The sequence below is a fragment of the Xiphophorus couchianus genome, chromosome 17 (genome assembly GCF_001444195.1).
Source record: "Xiphophorus couchianus chromosome 17, X_couchianus-1.0, whole genome shotgun sequence".
Lineage (NCBI taxonomy): Eukaryota > Metazoa > Chordata > Actinopteri > Cyprinodontiformes > Poeciliidae > Xiphophorus > Xiphophorus couchianus.
The window spans coordinates 13,634,811-13,658,724 of NC_040244.1; the positions used below are offsets into that span (position 1 = coordinate 13,634,811).

Below are 23,914 nucleotides of genomic sequence, written 5' to 3' on the forward strand. Positions count from 1 at the left end.
TATAAAATGTAAAAGATTAGTTTTTTTTAACTGCGTTTTTGTTCAATAATTGAAAAGTGACTGTTAGCTTCTATTTTCTTCATCAGCATTGCCGCACCGCTCACTATAGTAACAAATGGGTTTTTTAACAACTATGCGAACTTACAGTATCAACATGAAAACATAAAACAAAAATTAGAGTAAAGAGAATTCTCTTCACAAGGAGGTTATGATTTTTACTTCAGTTTCAGAGTAAAGACCCCAGAGCAGAAATTCAGACTTTTAAAAGCAATTCAATTTCAAATAAACATTTTGCTGGCTTTTGTCTCTTATGTATTGATCTGATTTATTTATTATTTTTACCTTTTATGAATTCTTACACTTTACTCCACTTTGTAAACTTTGGAAATTTTTCCTTGACCTCCAAAGTTTACAGTGCAACAAGTATTTGAAAAATAAAATACCTTTAAAATCACTCCTGTCTATTTTTCCCCATATTTTAAACTTCAATAATTAACCAGCATGGAAAAGCATCAGGATATTTAGGTAGACCGCAGCAATCAAAATTTGGCATTTTCTATCAACTATGTTTTGTTTCTGTAACCCGCCTGTCCCCTCAAACAGCTTTCAGATAGCAGTTAACTGCGGGGGAGCAGTTTCCACGGTCACACCAACACAAAAAGGTCTGGGAGGTGATTTCAAGGTGTTTATTGAAGCCGTAACTTCTCATAGTACATCATTACTGCCTTAATAGCAGTCAGTGAGAGCACAGAGATTCCTAAAAAGCTTATTGATGCAGCAATGATAACCATGCTCATGTGCTCTGCCCCTGAAAGAAAGAGAAATAAGTTTACCCAAAACACAGAACATTAGGAACATTTATTGTAAGTATGACACATTTGCATTAAAATGTGTCCATTTGAATGCAACAAAAAACCCCTACAAATTACATCAGGTGAATGAATTGTGTCATAATTTATTATGCTAGTCTGAGGCGGTAGACTCACAGTCGGACGGATGGCTGGACTTCACCCTCATGCTGACCGTCAGCGGTCCAGCAGACACAACAGCAGCTTGTTTCTCCTGTCTGTCCGTCTGACCCGCCGACCTTTTTGGGCGCTGCTGGATGCTGCAGTTCTGCATTTAAATAAGGGTCAGCTGGTTTCTTTTAAAGCAAGGCCACAACACATAAAAAATTGAAGTTTGCAAATCTTTTCCAGTTTCATAGAAATAAAAGAAAAAGATTCCTTGAATGATCAGAAGACTTAAAAGATATTAACAGACGTTTGTTATACAGCATTAGAATGATCATTTCTTCATAAACTGATTTTAAAACCAACTAAAATAAAAACTAGTTTGTTTTAATATGATTATCCTTAAAAAAAAAAAAAGTCAGTTTGATATCTTCAGGATCAAATATTCAAATTTTTGGCTTGAATAAATATTCAGGAAGTTGTGGCTTGCATATACAGTACAGACCAAAAGTTTGGACACAACTGTGTGTCAAAACTTTTGGTCTGTACTGTAGATACGGGCCAATTCCCAGTATGAACGTATGGCAAGATTTTAAATAACTGTGCTTTCAAAGCTGCGAACATGCTTTGACATACTGCTCTTACAGCTTATCCTCGTCATGATGCTAAAGAATATGTTGCAAACTGACCACATATTACACCAGTAGTGTTTTGGTACTGGGATTTGCATTCCAAAGCTCAGAGTCAGAGGTCAAATGTTTGATTTTATCACCACCAAGGTTTTAATACAAGGAAAAGTAAAACCCAGGATGTGGACAGATTAACATGGAGTTGAATACGCCTTATAGTTGATCATAGATCAAAAGGAGAGTGCATTTTATATGAACCAGGCCAAAGCGCTATGCTCAGTGGATCTGATGCCATTATCTGCACAGTCTTACCCGAGTGCAGTCTTCCTTATGCCCACATACGTTGGTCAGGCAGTGGAAGTAGAGCGGTAAGCCTTTGGGCATGTGGAACATCTGGATGGAAAACCTGCTCCTCTGTGCCAGGCCGTTAGCAGAGAGCCACTGGAACGTGTTGTCAGTGGGACAGCTGAAGGGAAGCAGTGGAACGAACAGTCTCCTTAAAATCTACAGTAAGTAAATATTTAAAAAAAAAAACACTAGACACGAGGTAACCTTAAATAAAACTTATAGTGCCTCGCAAAAGTATTTAAACCAATTTGTGTTTGCAGTGTAAAACTGTTCAAATTTAAAAGTATTTTGTTGGATTTCTTTTTCAATAATTTATGTAATGGGACCAAGACAAATTAGTGCACAACAGAGATGCATGAGGATGATGAATTATCACATTTTTAAGTTTTGTCTCCTAAATAAATTCTGGTGGAACCAACTGTGTAGATTGCAATCTCACTGTATAATCAAGCTGTTCTGTGAAGGAGTCAAAGTGTTAGTTAGATAAACAGCAAGCAGGCCAGGGCGGAAGTTGTGGAGAAATTTAAAGTATGATTAGCTAATAAAAGGTAATTCAAAACTTAACATCTTACAGAGAACTGTTTACCATCTGAAGATGGAAAAGCACATGTGAACCTTCAAGGGAAGGCTTTACACCTCATGTGTCAGGCTGGGAAAAGAGAAAATTAATCGGAGGCAGCAAAGAGGAAAACCAACACTGGATGTTTTGGGGTACAAACAGAGCTCTGTGTCACTTTCCAAATAAAAAAAAGAAGAAGAAGAAAGAAAAGAAAAACGTACCCATCTTCAAGAAAGACAGCCTGGACTGCGTCTTGTGGGTCGGTGCTCTCGGTGGCCCAGCAGGACTCCACCTGCAGCAGCACATCCGAGGCAAACGAGCGGTTGGTCTGCAGAGCCACCTGGAAGTACAAGGTGTCCTCATGTCCCAGCTCTACGGGATCCATGTAAGCATGGCTGTAAGACTCGTCCTTAAACAAGTACATGGTCAGACCCAGCAGTACCGATGAGTTAAACTTCACCAGGGAGAGTGAGGACAGCCTGAAACCAAAACAAACAGCACACCCAAACTCATTTATCCCAACTTATTTGATCTTACAAAATTAGCAGAACACTAGGATGTGGTCCTCACCATTCCATGTTGGCAACGACTTGAGCATTTCGGACATAGTGTCGAGGGTAGATGCACTTCCAGACAACCTTGAGATCTCGCCGGCTGATTGTATGCTCTTTACTCAGACTGATGCTCAGAGTATTTTGGAGCACAACGTGGGTTTTATTCCCCTGGATACACACACGCACACACACTTCTATGCAAACCATTTAAAAACATCCCCCAAAAAGCAGCATTTGCAGGTTAATGTACACACTTTCCATCATTGAACAATTAAAATGAAATAAATTTTAAAACAAATGCAGTGACTACAGCAGCACGTTCGTCCAAAATGCAAGTTAGTTTGACCTTTCTCTCCATTCCACACCCTGGTGGATGCCGTGAAGTGTTGAAGTAGTACACAACCTCCGTCTCATTCACTGGACACTGGCCGTCGTTCAGTTTCACCTCCAGCTTTCCCCCAAACAGAGAGGTCAGGTAGGCTTTTGCTATTCCACCCATCATAACTCTCTCCAGACACTGGCTGAAAAGTCCTCTATCTGTTTGAGACAAGAGATGCTGCATTTTTTTAGCAGGACTTTGATGTCAGCTTAACAAGAAACTGGTTAGAGCTCTGAACTGCACAGTCTAATATATTCAGCAGTTTACAGTGTTCAGCGCATTGTGCAGACCAACAGGTAAGTCAAAGGTTTTCCACCGGTGTATAATCTTTATTGCAACACCATGGACTTAACTTTGCATGGGAACAGTTTTTTATTCCTTCCTGGATTGATGAATAGCAACAATTGCTCCTCTGTTGAAACCCGTTTAACCCAGAACTGCAAAGTACCAAAAATCCTGTGTGATCTTTTTATCAGGACTTTAAACTATCCAATATCAATAACTGTCATGAGTCAAACCTTCCCTTTAAATATCAGTGAAGAGTTGGACCCATTTCAAATGAAAAGTAAAGTGTTTAGAAAAACATCAGGAGTGCTGCTTTGTACCTTTGCAGACTGGATGTGAAGCTGCAGGCAGATGTAGAAAAGAGCCGACGTCATAGTAACCGTCCTGGCAGACGCACCTGTACGAGCCCAAAGTGTTGATGCACACAGAATTACGGGGACAGAAAGGTTGCATGGACGCACACAAGTTTGAACCTGAAAGTACAAAGCAAGTCTCAAAAATTGGTTTGACTGAGAACAACATCTTATACGCGAGACCAAGACAAGCACTACGACATCACTTACCATCCCAGTAAATGACTCCGTTCTCTACACTGATGTCAGACATGTTGAGAGAGCCAATGTGTCTGAGCTGGTCGTCAACTGGTAAGTCGACGTTTTTTGAGGCATCAAAGGACCTAAAAAGAACTGCTGTCCTTGCTGGCTCATCTGCAGGTCCTAGAAAATCCAGCTCAATTCGGGCTGGCCGCTCATAGTCCTTCAACAGTTCCTCCAGCTTAAAGGACACACACACACACAATCCTTCAATTACGGCAGAACCATTTTAGTCTGTTGCATACGTATGAAAAATGCTGCTTAAATTAAATTGATCATGTGTCTTGGATACAATGATTTATAAACTATAAAGTTCCTTGCCAATGTATTCAGAACCTTTAAGCTTTTATTTTAGCATATACAGATAGATGTTGCACTTTTCAGATTTTAGTTTGTAAAAGAAAGATTTAAAAACTACATTTCATTTGGTTTCCACTTCATAAAGTTGTACTAATTTGTGTTGGTCTATCAAATAAAATCTTGGTAAAATACACTGAAGCTTAATTTTGTGCAGTTCAGAAACACGATAAAGTTCAAGAGGTATAAATAATTTACAATCAATACTATCAAAACCTTTACCCTAAAGTTATTTGTAAGTCTATTGGTTGTGAAACATGTAAATGTCTGACAAGGCATCACCTGAACAACATATTTGACTATAGTAAATTTAACTAAAACACACAAACCTTTTTGTATATATTCTAAGTTACACATTTGTCTCACCTTAGTCTTTAAAATCTGATCCAGCTTGACTCTAGATTCTGACGGGTCATTCTGTTGATCATCAGGCAGAGACCAGGGAACGACCATCTTAAGACCAATGTTGTTGAAATCAATCTGCAGCTCTACACAGGGCCCAAAGTAGAAAGTTAGCTTTTGTTTCTAAACACAAAGTCTACCTTGACAGGGCTGATGACGCCTACAACTGACCATTGTTGTGAGGGGATTCAATGGCCCTGACATCAATCTCAAACGTTGAATTGACTCCTTCAAAACCCAAACGGGACGGTTCAGACGCCCACAGGCCGTTGCGCTCCTCCCATATGTCCAGGACGTAGGCTTTTCCTGCCTCCAGGCCTGGAAGAGGCAACTTGTTGTTGAACACACGGCTGCTCTCGATGACGGAGCTGTTCTCCAGGGAGAGCTCGTACATGTAGGCCACCGCCTGCTGATTGGGGAGGTTAGGTGTCCACACAACTGTGGAATCACTGGCCCGAAACCTGAGCTCGGACACACCGCCAGGTCCTGGACAGACAGATTATTTACCATTTGCAACAAACATAAATAACAAAAACGCAAAAAGTGAGTTGCGCCACCTGAATACAGAGGGTGGGAATACAATAGAATGTCAGATGCTCAGATTTGTGTTACCTGTTTGAGCTGTGATTGTCCTGACACTCATGAGCACGTTGTCACCACACACCGCCGCCACCTTGGCTTGGTACTTCTGGCATGGCAGAAGCCCCGCCACAGTGTGCATGGTCAAGAGTGTGGTGCCCTTCAGCGCCCCCTCATGGTAAACTCTGAACATGGAGATGGACGAGGTGTTCTTTACCTCCCAGTTTAGAGTGTAATTGTTGGGCGCAAACGAAGTCTGGTGCAAGAAGTAAATGTTGGAGAAATCTGGCAAGAAGACGGGAACACAGATCAGGTTCTGTGACATCAAATTCATAACTTTTATGGAGAACTTAATGCTGGTTTTTAAAATGGAAAAACTCAGCATTTCCCTAGAAAGTAAGAGCTTGGTGACAGTTGTGAGTTGATGTATGAAACAACCCTAAACACACTGAAAAAGCTATAATTGTAAGGTTTAGGTCAAAGTATATCAATATACACAGCCCGGTTAAAGTTCAAACTTACCAGAGTTTCCTTTATTCAGGACCATTCTGCTGTAGCGGGACTCCAACCCCAACTGGCAAACAGTCTGCAGGCCAAACTTCAGCCTGACACAGGGTTGCAGGTCGGACAGCGTGAACGTGAAGCTGTCGTCGGTCATCCACAACTCTGCCTCCTCTGTGACATGGTCTGTACCGTTAAGGTAGAAGATCGTGAGGAGGAAGACCGAGTACTTCAGGTTTGCAGGACAGTCCCACGCCAAGGATATACGGCTGCTGCTCCACGACGTCACATCGAAATACTTTGGAACATCGGGGTCTAGTGGAGGCGGGGAAAATTTAATGAAACTGAAATTCCTCAACTTGCATATTAAAATACTGTCCTTTTCAACCGTAAGGTCTACATGTTCATACCTGAAATAGTAGAGAGGCATGTGAAAGAGTAAGTGTCGGCAAGCTCCACACAGACCATGTAGCAAGTGCAGGAGTCCAAGGCGGTGAAGCGGTAGTGGTCCAGGGTGGTGTTGTCCTCAAAGAAGGGGTTGTAGGATCCCATTTCAGTGTGGTAAAGGGTCACCGTGTGAGAGGAGACATCTTCTGGACTGTTCACCAACCAGGACACCAGTAACATGAAGGGACTCCTGGACTCCAGCTTGATGGGGAAGCGCAACGTATGACCTCAGAGGAAGAGGAGACAAAATGTTCATTCAAGTGGTTGGCATGCAGCGGTCACATCTAAACGTTTCCGCCCCAAAAGCGTTCTTTAGGGACTGTAGTTGTAACATGACGAAATGTGGAAAACTTCAAGAGGTATTAATATTTGTGAACCTATTTTATAAGCTTGACTTTCAAGTCATCAGCCTCAAAGTGTTAATGAAACGTTCTTCGTACCAACAGCAAGGAAGAAGTTCTCGTCCTGGTGGAGGAACGTTGTGCCACTTTCACATGCAAACACCTCAGTGGGTTCGAGCAACTCCAGGAAGCCCTGAAAAACAAATATGCAAGTAGAATTTTGTCCCAGTGGAAGCAATGTATAACACTTTATCAATGACATTCACCTTTGAACAAAAGTAAGCTTAAATATATGTTAGCAATACCTTGGTCGCATTTGCTGGCTGCTCTAAGGGTTTGTGTTTGCCTGTGATTTTGATCATCTTTGTACCTTAGGGTGAAATTGAGAAGGTTCTTACAGGGTACAAATAATCGATAAATAAAAATTTTTTGGCACTTTGGTTCTTACGTGGGCTGATTGCTAGGGTCCATCTCCGAGTAAAGCCTCCATACTGCAAAGTAACCTTGTTTTCTACAACTGGAGACACCGTTACAGAGGTAACTCGCCCTGCTTTTCTCATGAAGTTCAACGAAGTGCCGTTGAGCCACAAGTTTCCATTTTGCCTGAAAGAACAAAAATACTTTAAAAACCAAGTCTTTATACTTCAGAGCAATAACTGTTTCCCTTAAAATGATTCTCATTTCGTTACATCTCCTATTCTAAATACAAACAACGTTTAAAATATTTTATAGTTAAATTATTTTTTCAGAAATTTTGGCTAGATGAAGCTTTAACTTTGATTCAGACTAGCAAAACTATCTAGCATCTTAAATTGTAGCTACACAGTATGATTATTCAGAAATTGTTTAACTGACAGCTGTAGACAGAGTGGATGAAATGTGCAAAACATTGGCCTTTAATTATAAGGAGGGTTTCATTCATTCTGTAAAGCTAAACAAGACGTTTCCCATGGATTTTAGAAAAGAGTACCACTTTAAGCAAACATAATTTATGCTAAATGTAAATAAATGACCGTTCATCAAAATTGATAAAGCCTAAGTTTTGAGTGATCCCCGTCTCATTTTCAAATAAATTAAGTTCCAGGTTGAATGACAAAAACGCCCAGGAGCATAAATATAGGCATGTAACAGTAGAAAATATGTACTAAATATATCTTAGCAGAAATTCTATGCAACAACTTTGTTTTTTTTCCTTTTTCTTTTTTTAATGTTCAGTAGTTTAGTTTAGTTGCGTAAAAAGTTCCAGGTCTACCTCAATCTAAATTGGAAGGGCTCGACTTCTTCTACATCAAGCCCCGTTTCGTGACATTTAGGAAACGGAAAAAAATGAAAGGAAACCTCCTTGTGACGTTTTCACTGCGGACAACGACGCAGTTACATAAAGAACATTTCCAGACCGGTGAGAGCATTTTTTATTTTATTACAACGTTATGTTGTGTGTGTGGTTTTTTTTTATTCGCTACCGAAATTCCGCTCCTCGTTATTTTGTGATATTTTAATTTAGGGAATATAGTTGGGGAGAAAAGCTCGTGACAAAATACTGCATGGGAGCACGAGCGCGCTGGCCGACAGTTAAGTGTTTTGCGTCATGAGTATTTCAGCAGCTAGTTTTACTACAGGTACATTTCTGGTGAGAGGAGCTTTTTTTTTCTTCTTTTTTTTTTTTTTACCCATTTAAAGCGTCTTCCGTGTCCAGCCAACAAAGTGAGAACAGCATGTCGTAGCATCTTCCTGTATTTAAATAAATGGAGACATTTACCAAGTTATCGTACACATACCTAAACAGAAGAGTAGGTCCATACTTACCAAACGAATGAGGCACTAATATAAAAAATATAAAGGAGTATTCTAGCGAGTTCCTGAAAACATTAAAATACATATTAAATAAAAATAATTAGGCTACGTTCTGGTATTTAAACTCGCTCTGAATATGAATTTCCTTACATTTTCCTTCTTTTCCGAGTAGTTACCAAACTGAAAAGCAGGCAACGACAGACAGGCTGTTAATAAGAGGCAGGTGTGCAGAGCTATGCCTCGCCTGCTCAGGTTTTCTGACGTCACAAAAAAAAAAGTTTGATTAAAAAAAAGGAAATATAATAACGTTACGGTTCTGTGTATCGCTGTAAATGTCGTTTATAAATACGACAACTTTTAATTTTAGCCTAAGAATTTTTTATTTTATTTTGTTTTTTTGTTTCCTTTGGGGTGTTTCTGCGGTTTTGTAGAATTATTGGTCATTATTATTGTTTAAATGTCAATAAATGTATTGATTATCTACCAGTCAATACAAAAAAAAACTTCAACCAAAAAAATCTTCATCAATTTTCCATTAAAAAAAGTTTGAAGTCAAAAATTTGCTAGAAAATCTAAAATTTTCAGATTAAGTTCATACATTTTCTAGAAAAAAGTAGTAATGTCTTGAGTTTAAAAGTTGAATTTTTTTTTTACCTTTGAAACTCAGAAAACGTCAAAAAGTCGAAAACTTTTGAAACGCATAAATGTTCACGGGGTTTTTTTTCTAGAAAATTTCTGAAATTAATCTCAAAACCTGGGAGTTTTTTTCTATCTACAATGGCCCTAATAGATTGCCATAGGCTCTTTGTATAAAGCGCAATAAAGAGTGAAGGTGTAACATGACAAAATGAGAATAAGTTGAAACAGTTTGAATGTTTTTTTTATTTGCAAATGACACTGTGTTCATACAAATGACCCCATGGTGACCTCCCAGATTTTCCAGTTTTATGTTGTGCTACAGGAGACCAATAGATGGCACTGTGTACTTTACTGCAATTTCATTTAAAGCTACACTAAAGGAATCCCCCCCTCTCCAAAAAAAAATATCTATAAAATAAAATGTATCTCACTGAAACAGAAAAGACTTTTAACAGACTTCCAAACCTTGTTTTGCTCCACATAAATCCAGAATATTCCCTTTACCTTGGATGTATGACTGTGATTAGCCTGGATTAGGCAAATAAAAGGCCAGTGGTCTTCTATTAGTGGTCTTGGAGTCCATTTGTCCAGAGTTAATTCAGTGGTCAGAGAAGGCACCTTTTGTCTAAAACAGAACCAGGCAAATTCTAGTCACGCGCCGCCTGCGAAGAGCTCGAGGATCGCCTCTGCCTCATCTCATAACTCAAGTCAAACCATGATCTAGGCAGCGAGCCGTCCAGAGCTATAAGAAGCTCCGTGGTGCGATTATGGAGAGCCGGCAGTGTCTGCTGCTGCTGCTGCTGCTGACTGCAGTTACTTTAAGGCCTTGCCCTGGAGAACCGAGGGGAAATGACGATGGCGTCGACCCCATCGGCCTTCTGAGAAATATTTACGGCAGGCTGCTGGTGAGGGCCGAGCCGTTCATCAGGGACTCTGAGCTTAAAGAGCTGAGGCGCCCAGCGGAGCCTGCAGGCACACAGCAAACTGAGGGCAGAGCCGGCGCTGATGGGCCAGTGGCGTTTACCAAAAACGGGCAGATTAAGGGCGTTACTGTGGATAAGGCCCACGTATTCTACGGGGTGCGCTATGCAGACCCTCCAGTCGGTGCCTACCGCTGGAAACCCCCGAGACCTGTGAGCCCGTGGTCTGGGGTCTACGATGCGTCGTTCCCTCGGCCGGCGTGCATGCAGGTCTGCAGTGGATCCACCTCCTCGGAGTGTCCTAAGAAGGTGAGAAACGCAAACATTTTTTGTTCGCTGCTGGGGTACTTTCGTGGGGTTTTAGTATCTAAATGCGTTTTTCACATTTTCCGAATTTGTTTGCAAATTTACATGTATTTTATTGGGGGCAACAGGGGTAACAGTTTGCGCAAAAAAAAAAAAAAACCCAAAAAATTAAGAATGTACGGTAAAACAAATTTTCTAAACTTTTTCCTTAAAAAAATCTGAAGTGTGGCACACATTTGTATTCAAATCTCTTTAGTTACACCAGGTGTGTAAATCTAAGAACCTGCTCAACTTTTTTTGATTTGATTGAAAAATACTTTATTGATCCTAAAAGAATAGAATAAATAGAATTCAACTTTATTGTCATTGCACTGTCACAAGTACAAGCAACGAGATGTAGTTTGCATCTATCCAGTGGTGCTCTATGAGATATAAATATTTATTTACAGATGTACAAGACTATGTATGTATGGACTACAAGGGGTTATAGCAAAGAGATATAGATATTGTGTATAAATATAAATATAAAAAGGAAAGTAAATGTTGTTGAATACCATAATAATTCCAGGTTCTCCAAAAGGTGTGGTAGATTCTGGTGGCTGTGGGCAGGCAGGATCTCCTGTAGCAGTCTGTATTACAGCACATTTGAAGAATCCTCTGACTGAAGGCACAGAGTTTTTCTATGACAGTCATGAAGAAGATGCTCAGGGTTGTCCATAAATATAGTACATAATAATACAAATTAATTAACAGTATACACAAAGTTTGCTGTGAAATGTAATATTTACTATGTATTTATAGCAAATATTTTTACAAGAGGCATAAGCGTTAAACTCAAAAAACAAACTACAAGAAGAAAGAGACGGAAAAAAGTAGGAAGAAAGAGTAGGCAGAAGGAATGCATGTGAATTTGTGTTTATTTTAAAGTGCAGTCATTTGCTAGCATAGCAAGAGCTAAATGACCTGCGTCCCTAACAGCTCAGCGAGGACTGCCTCTACCTCAACGTCTTCGTGCCTCTGGATCTCAACTGCACCTCCCCTCTGTTGCTCCCCCTGCCTGTCATGGTGTGGATCCACGGGGGTGACTTCATAGCCGGCTCGGCCTCCAAGCCCGTGTATGACGGACGCTTCATCAGCAACTTCACTTGCACAGTTGTTGTGAACGTGGAGTACCGACTAGGTGAGAAACACTGGTGGTGTTTTAGCACCAGGAACGTGTAACACTATATACGAGCAACAGAAAACAGGAGAAATGAGTGTTTAATTGGATGAAGTGGCCATCCAGCAGGCTGGAAATGGGGGCATGTGATTGGTTCTTTGGAATTCAGAGGAAATGAGCGTCTTGCCTAAGTTGATTTTTTTGTTTTTTTTGCTGATGATGCGAACTGGTCTCTGGTGGAAGGGGCATTTGGATTCCTGGTGTCGGGTAAAGATCCTCTGTCCTCCGCTACGGGGAATTACGGGATCCTGGACCAGCAGGCGGCGCTCTTCTGGGTGCAGCAGAACATCGCAGCGTTTGGGGGCGACCCTAGCAAGGCAAGCAAAAATGCACACAAGCACACCACAAATGGTTGCGTTGGGTAGCATTCCAACATAAAATATTCGTAACAGTGCACTGGGATGCAATTTTCTGAAATAAAAAGTCACAAATAAGCATTTTTAAAAAAAGAAATAAACGGGAACTATTCTTTGTTGTTCATATTAAAGGTGACTTATTATGGTTCCCTGTACAGGTTAGGCAAGACAAAACATGTTTGTAACATTTATTGAGATTTTAGTCTGCCCAGTTCAGCCAATGTTGAGCTTCTTTTAGAATTAGTTGATTTAGGGTCTCTGTCACTTTAAATGCAAATTAGCTGCTGCTGGCAATGCTTCCCTCAACTCAACGTTTACGCTCACATGTGAAAAAGAGTATAAACAGATGCACAATTCTATAACCGTACATGTTTGAAAAGTAGAAGTGGAGCCTCCAGCACAGCCAACAAGAATGCAGCAAGTGGTTTCTGGTTGGTAAGTCATCAACAAAACACTTGTCTTTTAAAGCAGCCATTGTACAGCAGCAAAACCAGCTGACCAAACGTGCTGGAGCTCCACTGGGGTTGCTAGGTCACGGTGTGACTTAAAAGTTGGGAGGTTTTTGAACCAGCTTGTTTTCCAGACATCATAAAAACATCTGGATTGGTTTTTTTGGGGGGGTTTTTTCAGAAGCAGTTGATACCTGAATGGAAAAACAAAAACGTGCAAAACATGAACTCTGCATAATATGTCTCCGTTAAATAAAAAACAAATAGCCTCTCAAAATCTGAAATTGGCTGAAAACTACACACAGGATATACATTTGTTGTGGATTTTCTTATCTCTATCACTCTCGCCTCTTTTTGTGGTTAAGGTTACGATATTTGGAGAGAGTGCCGGCGCTCAGTCGGTGAGTCTTCACTTGATGATCCACAGCAGCAAACCTCTGTTCAAACAGGCCGTCCTGCAGAGCCTGCCCTTTTCCATCCCCCTCAAGACCAGGTAGGAAACCCACATCTCGAGGTCAGCCGCGCTCTAAAAACAGAACCTGATGCCTTCGCACTCGCTCAAAGGACTCTACGCTGCACCCAGCCCTCTCGCCGTCTTTGGCACACCTCCGGATAACTTCGAGCTGCGGACTAATTTGGTTCCCCCCCCCCGTCTTTTTCCCAGTCACGATGCCCTGAGGCTCGGGAAAGACTTCGCTAAAGAGACCAACTGCTCGGCGAGCGACTTCGTCTGCCTGCTGTCTCTCGCTCCGCAGGCCGTCCTGGCTGCACAGATGAAAACAAGTAGGGCGCCACAAACCCCCACCCACCCACCACCCGAATTTAGAGCTGCCCACACACTTACATAAGTCAGACAGCAGGACGCGGCGGGTCTATCTGGGAAAGATGATGAAAAGCTTTTATTTATCTCGAGTTAGAAGAAGACAAAATGGGTTAAAGTGAACTTTTAGCCCCTAAAGGAGCCGTTTGGTGAGTTTTACTGCCTCACAGCAGAAAATGAATGTCATCCATCTATGGTTGGCAGGTTTATTGATCAGTGTCTTTAAATCCGGGATTCTGCTCTGAGAGACAGTTTTCACTTTTACTTTATACTAAAAAAGAAAATAGAGAGAAAACTCTCAGTTTTGTTAGTCACTTTAACTGTTTATTCAAAGCAAATTCAGGACCACGCAGGTGTTGCTGGGGTCTTTGTAAAAACATGTTTCTTGTTACATCAGTTATCTTGTTCCGTTTATTTGGAAATGGAAAGAGTTTTAAAATAACTATTAATTAGTTGGTTATTTGGTTATTTTTGGAGGGTCAAAATGTCAATATTGTGGGAGTTCAATAATATAATATGTGGAAGATTTTAGTAGAACGGGAAAGTATGAAGCATAAGTCATGAGATTGTTATGAGCAAAGTGGTAAGTTGAGTTATTTGTTTTATTATTGATGTAGCTTAAAAGAGGCTGTAAGAAAACAATCTATAAAACTCACTTGATTCATAAGAAGCCATCTGATTGGTCGGTCACTCATCCAATCAGACGAGCAGATTTGTCATTGTTTATTTAATTTGTCAGTAGCAAATACATGTTGATGGATTACTAGTGAACTTGATTGATTTTGGTAATCACGTTTCTCCAAACGATATTTTAATTCTCCTGTATGTATGTAATAATTATTGCTTCCTGCTAGGATTGGGCGATAAATCAATATGATCAATTAATAACATTTTTTGTTTTGGAAAATCAAGATTTCTTTTCCACCAGCGTGCTCTTTGGGCTTCCGTAGCTCAGAGTGATAAAGGCAGCCATCTTTATTTTTACAAGCATGTTTTACAGTTTGTATTCAGTTGTATTTTGTATTATGAAAGCAAGTTTTGGGAAATATTCTCTGTCATTTTTCATTTTGAAATCAAGAAAATAAATCGATTGAAACTGGAAACCAAATTTGGTATGAAAAAAAAAATTTATTTTATTTTTAAGCCATATCGCCCAGCCATAACTCCTGCTATTAAAAATCTCTTTTTAAAAAAAATTCAGAACAGTAATGTAGTTATTTAGCTTAATGTGCTGTTTGTAAGGCTCCTTCCTCTGTTTTTAAAAAGCTCACTTCCAAATCGCTGTGGCGTTCTTTCCGTTCGCAGGCTCTAAGGTCGTGAACCCGTTCAGGTTCCTAGAGGTTTTCGAGACGTGGGGCCCGCACATCGACGGAGAGCTGATCACAGAGCAGGCCATCACCGCCTTCCAGAAGGGCGACTGGCAAAAAGAGAAGGCGTTGCTGCTCGGTGAGGCAACAGCAGCAGCAAATTCTAATGCCTTATTATTTTTCATCCTGCTTCCTACTGGACTCCCACAGGTCCTCATTAAAAATCCGTCGATCGCAAGGAACTCTAACGTCGGTGATATTCTTTTGGAGCGACAGCGCTGCAACGTTTGTTCCTTTGGACTGTTTTCTGCCCTGCAGGAACGACCTCTGAAGAAGGAGTGCTGTTTGTTTACGGCGTCTTCGGCAAGCCAGTGTCTGTTGTGGAGGCCACCGTGTACATCGCAGCCATCTTTAAGCAGCACTCTCTGAGGATCCTACACAAATACCTGCCGCTCTACAAGGAGGCTGACCGCAGAAACATGCTAACACAGGTAGATGAAGCTAAGCTAAAATCCTCTCCTTAAGCCAGGTTCAGTTGGAAACTGGCACAGTTAGAGAAACCTAACTGATTTAACACTGACCGCTTTGGACTTTCCATTTGCATGCTGAAGAAATGTAAAGATAAATCTATTAGCTAATCCTATGCAGCTGAATCCAATACAACTAGATTAAATCTAGTTAGAAGCAGCATAATAAAATACGGAGGAAGAAAATGTTATCTCTTCCTTTCATTCTGCTTTTAGGGTATTTTCACACCTGATAGTTCAGTTGACTCGGTTCGATTGGGGACCAAAGATGCAACATTTGTTACATTTTCTGCTGCTGCAGTTCTGGTGTCAAACGAACCAAATTCTTTGGAAAACCTGTTTGCCTCCTTGCCTGTAGTGGCGCTGCACCAAGAACCACTGAAGGAAACAACACAAACACCCCTGGAGAAGAAGTTGTAGGATTTCTCCACCAGCCATTTCTCCTGCTAACCCTAGACTCTCACGTTTGTTTTTGCTGTATTTACCCAGAATGCCCTGCGCTGTAGTCCGCTTCCTACTTTTGGAGCGGTCTCTGGTCCGCTTGCATCCACATGTGCATTCGAACCACACCAAAGTTCACTTCAACCAAACCAAAACCAGGGTATTTAGGCGGACCAGAGTTCAAGTTTTTTGCTCCACATCAGAGTTTGGTTGCGTATTCACACCTCCCCAAACAAACCAGACTTTCTAGGCAAACAGACTGGAGTTGGATTAAAGCGGCCTAAACTGGGCTGGTGTGAATGCACCCCTGGAAACTCTCGGAACCACAAAGAAACCAGCAGAATGAGAGCAATGTGTTTTGATGAAAACATGCTGAACTATGCCTTGCAAATGTTTCAATGTCTTGAAAATCTTTGCATTTTAATCCCAAACGTCATTGTATTTTGTTGGGATTTTACACAACACAAAGTGATGCAGGTTGATTGTGTCACAGCACATGGCGTACCTCCTTCCCTGTCTTCTTTCTGAGCAGAAAAAACAGTGATCAGTTGTTCTCTTTTGCTGCTAAAATAAAGTAAAAACTTACAGCGTTCTCCAGTAGTCAGCAGTTCAGACTGTCTGAAAATGGCCTGCAGTGGGCGCTGTAGCTCCAGCTCTGCCGCTCCAACATCTCTAACCTTGAGTGACAGACTGTGCTTTTCCCCCCACTCTCCATCATTTGCATGGAGGAAGCACGCAGACCACCTGAAGCCAGAACGGTTGTCTGCTTAAGATGCAACCCTGACTGGTGCGCTAAACAGGGACTCCATTCTCATGCGGGTCCTTGGTGACGGGTGGGATCAGCTGTGGAATCACAGATCAAGACCACGGCCTCACCAGAAGAGGAGGCACTCACTGTCACTACCAGAAGAGAGTTGGATAAAGACATGGTGTTTCAGAAATGTCCAAAGTGTGTGAAAGTAGCAGCTTTTATTCAAGTATTTTCAACTCAAATTATTTATGTCATGCTAAATCACAACTACAGCAAAAGAAGACCGACATGTAATGCAGCGTCCGTTTTAGTTCCAAATTCAGTTTGAATGAATTCAATTGGATTAATTTAACCTAATCCAATCATATGGTAAGATTTAAGATTCAGATTTATGTACCAATGATTTTTGGTGAATATGAATCATCATCAGAGTTATGTTTTTTAGCAATTCAGTTCAAAAAGTGAAACTTGTTATGTACATCCATTAGATATTCCACTGTTATTTCTACTCATTTTGATGACTGGTCGAAATAAACTGTGGCGTTTCTTGTTGTTTTTGTACAGACATTTTCCTTCCACTCAACTTTTCACAAAGATACTTGGATAGATTGCACAGCAAAATATCCCTATTCTTTAGCAATTACCCGTTTTTGATTGATCAAACATTTTAAGAACAGATTTTTATTTTGCTTTCATTAGGAATACAAATAAATAAAATTACAAATAGAGTTCCACTTTTTGAACTGAATTAATGAAACACGTCGTGTCTGTTCCAATTTATTGAGATGTACTTGTTATTCTAGATTTGCAGTCAGAAGTCTAGACTGCTATACAGACGTTGGGTTTTGCACTTTTAAATAATAGTGCGCTGAAAAAAAATTCAACACATTTGAGCCGAGTCAATTACCTTCATGAAGCAAACCTGTCATTAATAACAGCAAGCTCTGCTCTGGTGGCAACACAATATTGTAGCACCCATTTCCATTTACCAAAAAAACTCCCCCAATGAAATCAGAAACCTTAAACTCCCCAGAGGTTTTTGCACGACTTAAAACCTGATGGCTGGATTCACAGTTGTTGCGCCTAAAAGTATTCAACTCTCCACTCTACTTTAGGGTTATTGGCAAATTTCAGATTTTTTTGGTAGGTCTTTTCAATAAGCAAATTAAACATGAGCCACTTAAAAAAAAATTGCTTTAAATAATTACCACCATCTAAAATCACTCAAATTCCAAATGGAGCGCATGGAGGCAATTAAAGTTAAATATGTTTATTAGCTCTACTATCTGGACTGTTTCATATAATGTCTTATTGTGTCTTAGAAATATAGTAAATTAGAGCGACTTGACCAAACGGTTCAGAAAACATATTTCTATCGTCTTAGATTGCTTTTTGAAGACAAAGGATCCAGATGTTCTGTCAGACACAGATGAAACTCACAAGTCTAAAGTTAAAGGAACAAAGGTTACGCCACCTGGTGGCAGAGACAGGAAGCAATCAGTGGCTACCACCGGATTCCTGACAAGCCATGTGGTCAAAAATCCTTGGCTGACTGCAAAAAACCTGCTGGTGAAAGCATCCATCCCATAAACTGCAAGAGGTAAATGACTTGACCCAAAAGCAAAACAACCCAGCAACACTTTAATCAGAGCTAACAATTTTACTCCGTGGAGCGACTAATAAAACCTGGAACCATTCAGGCCAGTGGATGAGCAGCAGTGTGTCTGGAAGAGGAAGAATGGTGCAATCACAAGCAGCTTGACTGAATGAGCACTAAGTTGATCATTTAACCCTCTCATGCATGAATCATGGTCAGGATTTTTTTCCAAAGTGTTTTTAATTTTATTTATACATTAAAAAAAGGTGGGATTGTTTTGTTTTGTAAAAGCGATAGCGTAGCTCGGTAGCACAGCTTACTCACTTGGATCGCTAGCTTTTGTTGATTGTTGCACAATTCAGTCGCTTTAACATTAATAATCGTAACATGGGGATAAATAGCTAAATATGTTAGATAGATATTTTCACTTGCAGCTCTTCTGTCACTGCCAGAAGCCAGTCTGTGCTTCAACATGGCTACAACGCTGTTGGAATGGGCTAATGTGATTGGCTGAAAAATAGGTTACCCCAACATGGGGCTCTGTATATGGCTGAAACAAGGCAGCTCTCTGATTAGTTGCTGATTATCCAATCAGATAGACTGTCTATTAAAAAAAGAAATTTGTGGATTGAGACATCGGGGAATCTAAAAATTCACACACAAATGCAACGCAACTCACAGGCCAGAAACGGCCTGTAAATCAAGATATATTTGTGTTTGCATCAAAAATCTCGTTCTGTGCATTTGTGGATTATGAGTCTGTTTAAGCTCTGTAGAAGTTAGTCTCAAAACTCCTTGTGCACTCGTCACCGGATCTGTGCGTAAACACAGTTTTGTCTGTGTGTATCAGGCGACTCGTGCGTACTTATTTAAACTTTGTAGGCGTAGGAGAAGGTTTGAATTCGTAATTATCAGATTTGTGAAGTTGAAGTTAAAAAATCTGTGTGTAGAAATCTAACGTTTCTAGAGACTGTAATTGTGTGTGTGCACTTTTGTTTTGTATCCGCGATTTCTTCATATTTGTGTACGCATTTGACCACATATTTACAAGTACCAGGAGTTATGCACAAATGTCCTTTTTACGGTTTACAAATTATGCTTCACAGAAACAACTATCCACAGTTACACACAAAGATGCTTACATGGATTACAATTCCAGTATTACACAGACACACAGGTATTTTGAGACTATTTTCACTCCATAGTGTCTGTCCATCAATCACATTGGCAGCTGCAGCAGGACATAACTGCAGAAAGTTACTACTAAGAGCTAATGATGCTCGTCATAAAGGAGTTTAGGCGGTTATCTTGAATTAAATATGGCATTATATATTTTGTACCAATTATACGTTGTGTTGGGTTGCTTCATTTCTTGCAAACCGCCGCAAGTTTATCATTTGACCAACATCGCTACCTCTCAGCCTTCTGTCTACTTTAATCACATCTCCTCCCCTATGTGGGTTAGCATTCCAGCATTTTCTGTGTAAGAAGCAGTGAGATGGTCATGTCTCATCTGCGCACACAACCCCAGTCTGTGTGATGGGCCTTGATGTTCTTTAGCTATAAGGCTCAGACAGAGTCAGTTTTCCACTGGAAGAAGCTGTGTTTCTCAGAAAGACGAGACTTCTATCTCAAAGCTGCATACTTTATGTCTTCAGAGGCCCGAGCGCATCAATTAATCATGATTTCTGTACCAAAATGATGCCCCAACTTTACACAGCCTGACAAAATATGCATTTCTATTATTCAGCCACACTTGAATAACTGTGTGAATAACTGTGTAGTGACCAGGACTGGCTGGTCACTACTGACCAGCCAGTCCTTACTGGCTGGTCAGTAAGGACGCTGGAGCTGCAGCCAGAGCTGGCCCCACTGCATACGCCTCATGTTAATGTGAATAAAGGACACTTCTCCACAGGAACTGGGGTCAGCACACTCACTCGCTAGAATATACGCTTGAACGCCAAGTGTGACGCACTTTAAAAACTATCTCTACATTATTAGACATATTTTATCCCTGTACACGTGATCTTGCCTAATTTTGACTGCAGCATCCGACTTGAGTTATGGGACGTTTTGTACCAGACACATTATGTAATGCTTAGAAACAATTTCCAAACGATATGTAAAATAAAAGTTGAGAAGGGGAAGGTAACGTCTGTAGCCTGCAAACGTTGGATGCAACATCCATTTTCCTCAACACACCCACATAAAAACTAGCAACCAGCTAACAAACATGCCACATACCATTTTTGCATGAAAAAAAAGTTTGCACAAGTAAATCATTGGAGCTCTACCAGTTACAGAGCTACCAGTTAGGTAATGTTTTACTTCCACTTCACAATAAGTCATTGCAATGTTGGTCTATTTCAGAAACTCCAACTAAAATGATGTGAAGTTGTAATTGTAGTACACTGTATGTTGGCATGGATTAGAAGGTTTTTTTTGTGTGCGAGAGTCATTGCCACTCGAAGGCAGAGGGGGAGTTGTTGCATAACACCGCATACCCACTTGATATCAGCATTCAGGTACAGAATGTGTCTGTTCTGAGTTATTACATTTCATCTTGAGACAGTTTGGAGCAGACATGAGCCTAATATGAGAAAAGAGAGAAGGTGTATGTTTGTGTGTGTGTGGTGGGGCGAGGGGTTGTGTTTGTTTTTTTTTACTTTTTACAGGAAGCCTGTTTGTGTTCAGGTGTGAGATGTTCAGCTGTGTGGGCGCAAGTCGCACACTGCCCAAAAAGACACACTGGTTTCCAGGTAACAGGCAGGAGAGAGGAAGTCTGGTTTCACTTCTGTTGCTTTCCTTTAGGCAAGAGGGAACACCCGATTTGTATTTTTTATCTCTCTGCCCCAAGCGCATCTTCCCGTAGAAATCCCACTAATTACTTCTGCTCACACTGTAGTCTGCGGCACCTTTAAAGAGCAGTGATGCTTAAACTGATGGACTTTTAAAAAAAAATGTATTTGACAGACTCTTTAATAATCAATAGACGAACGCGGGGCGTTTTATTCCCCAACTTGAAACTGATCCCAATGTGCAACAAGCAGAATGAGAAATTAAAACCCTGAAATACGGCCGAACCGTATTTTAATTACGGATTTGTTACCATTTTAATTGCGGCTGTAAAACGATAAAAATAAAGAGCAAACATTTTCGCATCTCTTCAAATTAAACACACAAAGCAAATAAATATCTAGCAATAACTGGACATTTGCTGCAAAGCTCAAAAATAGTCGTACCAATGATGGATTGAGTATAAAGGAATCTATCATCTTAACATGTTTCTTTTGTGTGAAATATGACACTGTGCCATAGTTTTAGCAAAAACAGAACAATTTCTATAGATCACTAAAAGTTCCACAGGAGGTTCCGAAGCATCCTAATTACCTTGATTCATTGGGAACAACTGTGTTCATCAAATCACCGGATGAAACAAAAGAGAACACAACACAGGGAATTATCAGTATTATGGAGAAAATGAAATATTAGAACATGTTATTTTAATATGTTGAAGAAGCAAGACAGAAAGAAGATCTATGTTGGATGAATTTAGAAAAACTTCAGCAACATTTAATTCAATAAATATACTACAGGGAAACCCAGAAAGTAAAAGTATTCAAATATTAAGTAGGTTTGGATAAAAGTTCTTAGAGTTTCAGGGGCATCTGTAAAAAAAAAATCCAACGTGATAGGAAGTCAAGTGATATCTGAAATGGCAAGGCTGACAGTGTGAGAGGTGAAAAACAATCCTTGGGTTACGTTATGACAACGTCCCAAAGCAGATAATCCAGCGGATACTGTATACTGATGGAGTCCTTGGGTGCTGAGCCAGAAGTAAGCCACCACTTAGCATCTTCAAAATCCCATCTGGACAATCAGGAAGAATCCTGGTCTTGTGTTTTGTGGTCAGACGAATCAAAAATCGAATTGTTTAACTCCACTGGTGAACTCTCTGTTTAGGGTAGAGAAGAAGATGTGTTCTATCCCAAGAACATTATCCCCACAGACAAGTTTGGTGGTTAGCATAAGAGGTTTTGGAAAATACAAAAAGACTAAAGATTCTCAACTCCACCCATTGTTTGGTAGCAAAGAATGTCTCAGCATGACTACGATCCAAACGGCCAGCTGAAGTGCTGACGAACTGGTTAGTCAACAAAAATATTGTTTTGTTGTGACCTAGCCAGAAAACAAAGAACAAAAAATATTTGAAGCAGTAGAGAGCATGAATGAGCATGAATTCAAACATGTGGTCCAGCTGTCCCAGATATAACAGCATGTAGAAAACCCTGGACGTCCAGAAATGAGCAAAACCATGTAACAAGTTGAACTGACAGAACCGTTCGGATTTTGTCAATTAGATTTACTCATGCTTTTCGTGACATTATGGTGACAAGGAACTAAATTAATCATAATGCAGCACCTAGTTGTGGTGAAATCACTTATCTGAGACCATTTTATTTCTCATTTCAGATCATCACCGATTACGTCTTCCTGTGTCCGTCCAGGAGGTCGGCGCGTGCCGGAACAACTGCTGGCGGTCATGTATGGATGTACGTGTTTGACCATGTGGCCTCAGACCGAGGCGTCTGGTCCGGTCTCACATTCTGCTACGAGCACGTCTGCCACGGGGCGGAGCTGCCCTTTCTCTTCGACTCTGCCCCGGTGGCCAACTACTCCCTGACCTTGCCTGAAAAGCTCCTGTCTAACCGGATGCTGTGCTACTGGGGGGCTTTCGCACACACTGGTGACCCATCGTCAAGGGTTGAGCGGACGGTTTTCTGTCGCGAGCAACGTCTTCCCGTTTGGCCACGCTATTCTGACACCAGTGGCTGGCTCTTCATGAACCTGACGGTGCGGTTGCATGCGCAAGTCGGAACCAGAAACCATATATGCGACTTCTGGGACCAGCTGGGCATCTACTAGCTGGTTCCAGCTGGTTAGAGAGATTAGGTTGGGTCTTAATGAACAGCATTGCCATATTTTACAACTTAGGAAAGAAGTCAAGAAACTAAACTTGTTCAATGAAGACATGCAAACCTATTTTATCGTCTCTTCCGAAGACTTTGATAGTGAAAATCACATCAGCAAGAGAGAAGAACAATACAAAGAACTTCTAAAAAACTGTACAAATGTGCAGGGATGCCATTTGTGTCATAATGTGTGGTGTGGCATGCTAACTTGACCCTATCATGCTAAAGTCAACATACAATATGTCATAAACTAGTCAAGCAATCTTTTGCAATGACAGTAGTAACAATGCAATGATTCTTTCTATGCATTAAAACATTGTCAGAATAAAGCTCGACAAAAAAGAAGTTACAGACCTTTAAAAGTAAAATTATTAGCCTATAGCTTCTACTTTGTCAAATAGATTTACTCATGCCATTTCCTGTCTAGTTCTTCCGTTTCCTGTTTATCACAGAATCTGTCTGATATGACAGAAAAATAAACTTTTTAGCATAATTAATGGAACCTAGTGATAGTATCCTGCACCAATCTGTGGTATCCGATCCTTGACATTTTCTGGAGGGGGATCCTCCAAAGATAAGACCGGAAGATCCTTCAACTTATGATCATGCATCTTCGACGTTTGCGCTTTAAGCTACACCAGCGTTTCCTCTTTTTCACTCAGATAAAACAGATTCCAACACATTTGCCCTCTTCTCATGGAACATCTTTGTTTGATGCCTTCCCCAAGAGGCTGACACCAGCAGAGCCGTGGAAAAAAAAAAAAAAAAAAAGACAACATGATTCATTCATGTGGTTCTGTTGGCATCATCGAACCGTGACCTTCCATGTGCACGGGAGTGCTTTGCAGCTCGGAGGAGAGTCGGCTGCTCCTAAAATATCCTCTG

At 40.6% G+C, this 23,914-nt stretch overlaps 3 protein-coding genes across 5 annotated transcripts in view; 1 reads left to right on the forward strand and 2 right to left on the reverse strand.

Moving 5' to 3' along the window:
* Positions 1–672: 672 nt before the first annotated feature.
* On the reverse strand, positions 673–8,990 carry LOC114160915 (uromodulin-like 1). 3 transcript variants are annotated; one of them, XM_028043839.1, is made up of 19 exons: positions 8,872–8,990; positions 8,734–8,786; positions 8,598–8,658; positions 7,376–7,530; positions 7,233–7,297; positions 7,027–7,120; positions 6,550–6,813; positions 6,161–6,454; positions 5,672–5,923; positions 5,231–5,545; positions 5,024–5,145; positions 4,271–4,481; positions 4,028–4,180; positions 3,390–3,580; positions 3,060–3,211; positions 2,711–2,968; positions 1,895–2,048; positions 987–1,116; positions 673–808 (listed from the first exon to the last, which is right to left on the reverse strand). In XM_028043839.1, coding segments are annotated over exons 1-19 (3,048 nt in total). In that variant the 5' UTR covers positions 8,874–8,990; the 3' UTR covers positions 673–686. The 3 variants fall into 3 exon arrangements, with proteins under 3 accessions (XP_027899640.1, XP_027899638.1, XP_027899637.1); XM_028043837.1 differs by having other exon boundaries at positions 987–1,144; positions 8,734–8,962; XM_028043836.1 differs by having other exon boundaries at positions 8,734–8,959.
* A 363-nt stretch (positions 8,991–9,353) lies between these two features.
* Positions 9,354–23,551, forward strand: LOC114160632 (cAMP-regulated D2 protein). The gene is made up of 8 exons (XM_028043293.1): positions 9,354–10,589; positions 11,565–11,766; positions 11,989–12,122; positions 12,976–13,103; positions 13,275–13,393; positions 14,736–14,876; positions 15,056–15,228; positions 22,530–23,551. Exons 1-8 carry the CDS (start codon positions 10,128–10,130, stop codon positions 22,980–22,982), a joined length of 1,812 nt encoding a protein of 603 aa, XP_027899094.1. The 5' UTR covers positions 9,354–10,127; the 3' UTR covers positions 22,983–23,551.
* phlda1 (pleckstrin homology-like domain, family A, member 1) overlaps positions 11,586–23,914 on the reverse strand; it is a 90,964-nt gene continuing 78,635 nt past the window's right edge. The window contains exon 5 of the transcript XR_003598814.1: positions 11,586–12,114. The gene's annotated coding sequence lies outside the window, so the exon portion shown is untranslated. The remainder of the gene's footprint in view (positions 12,115–23,914) is intronic.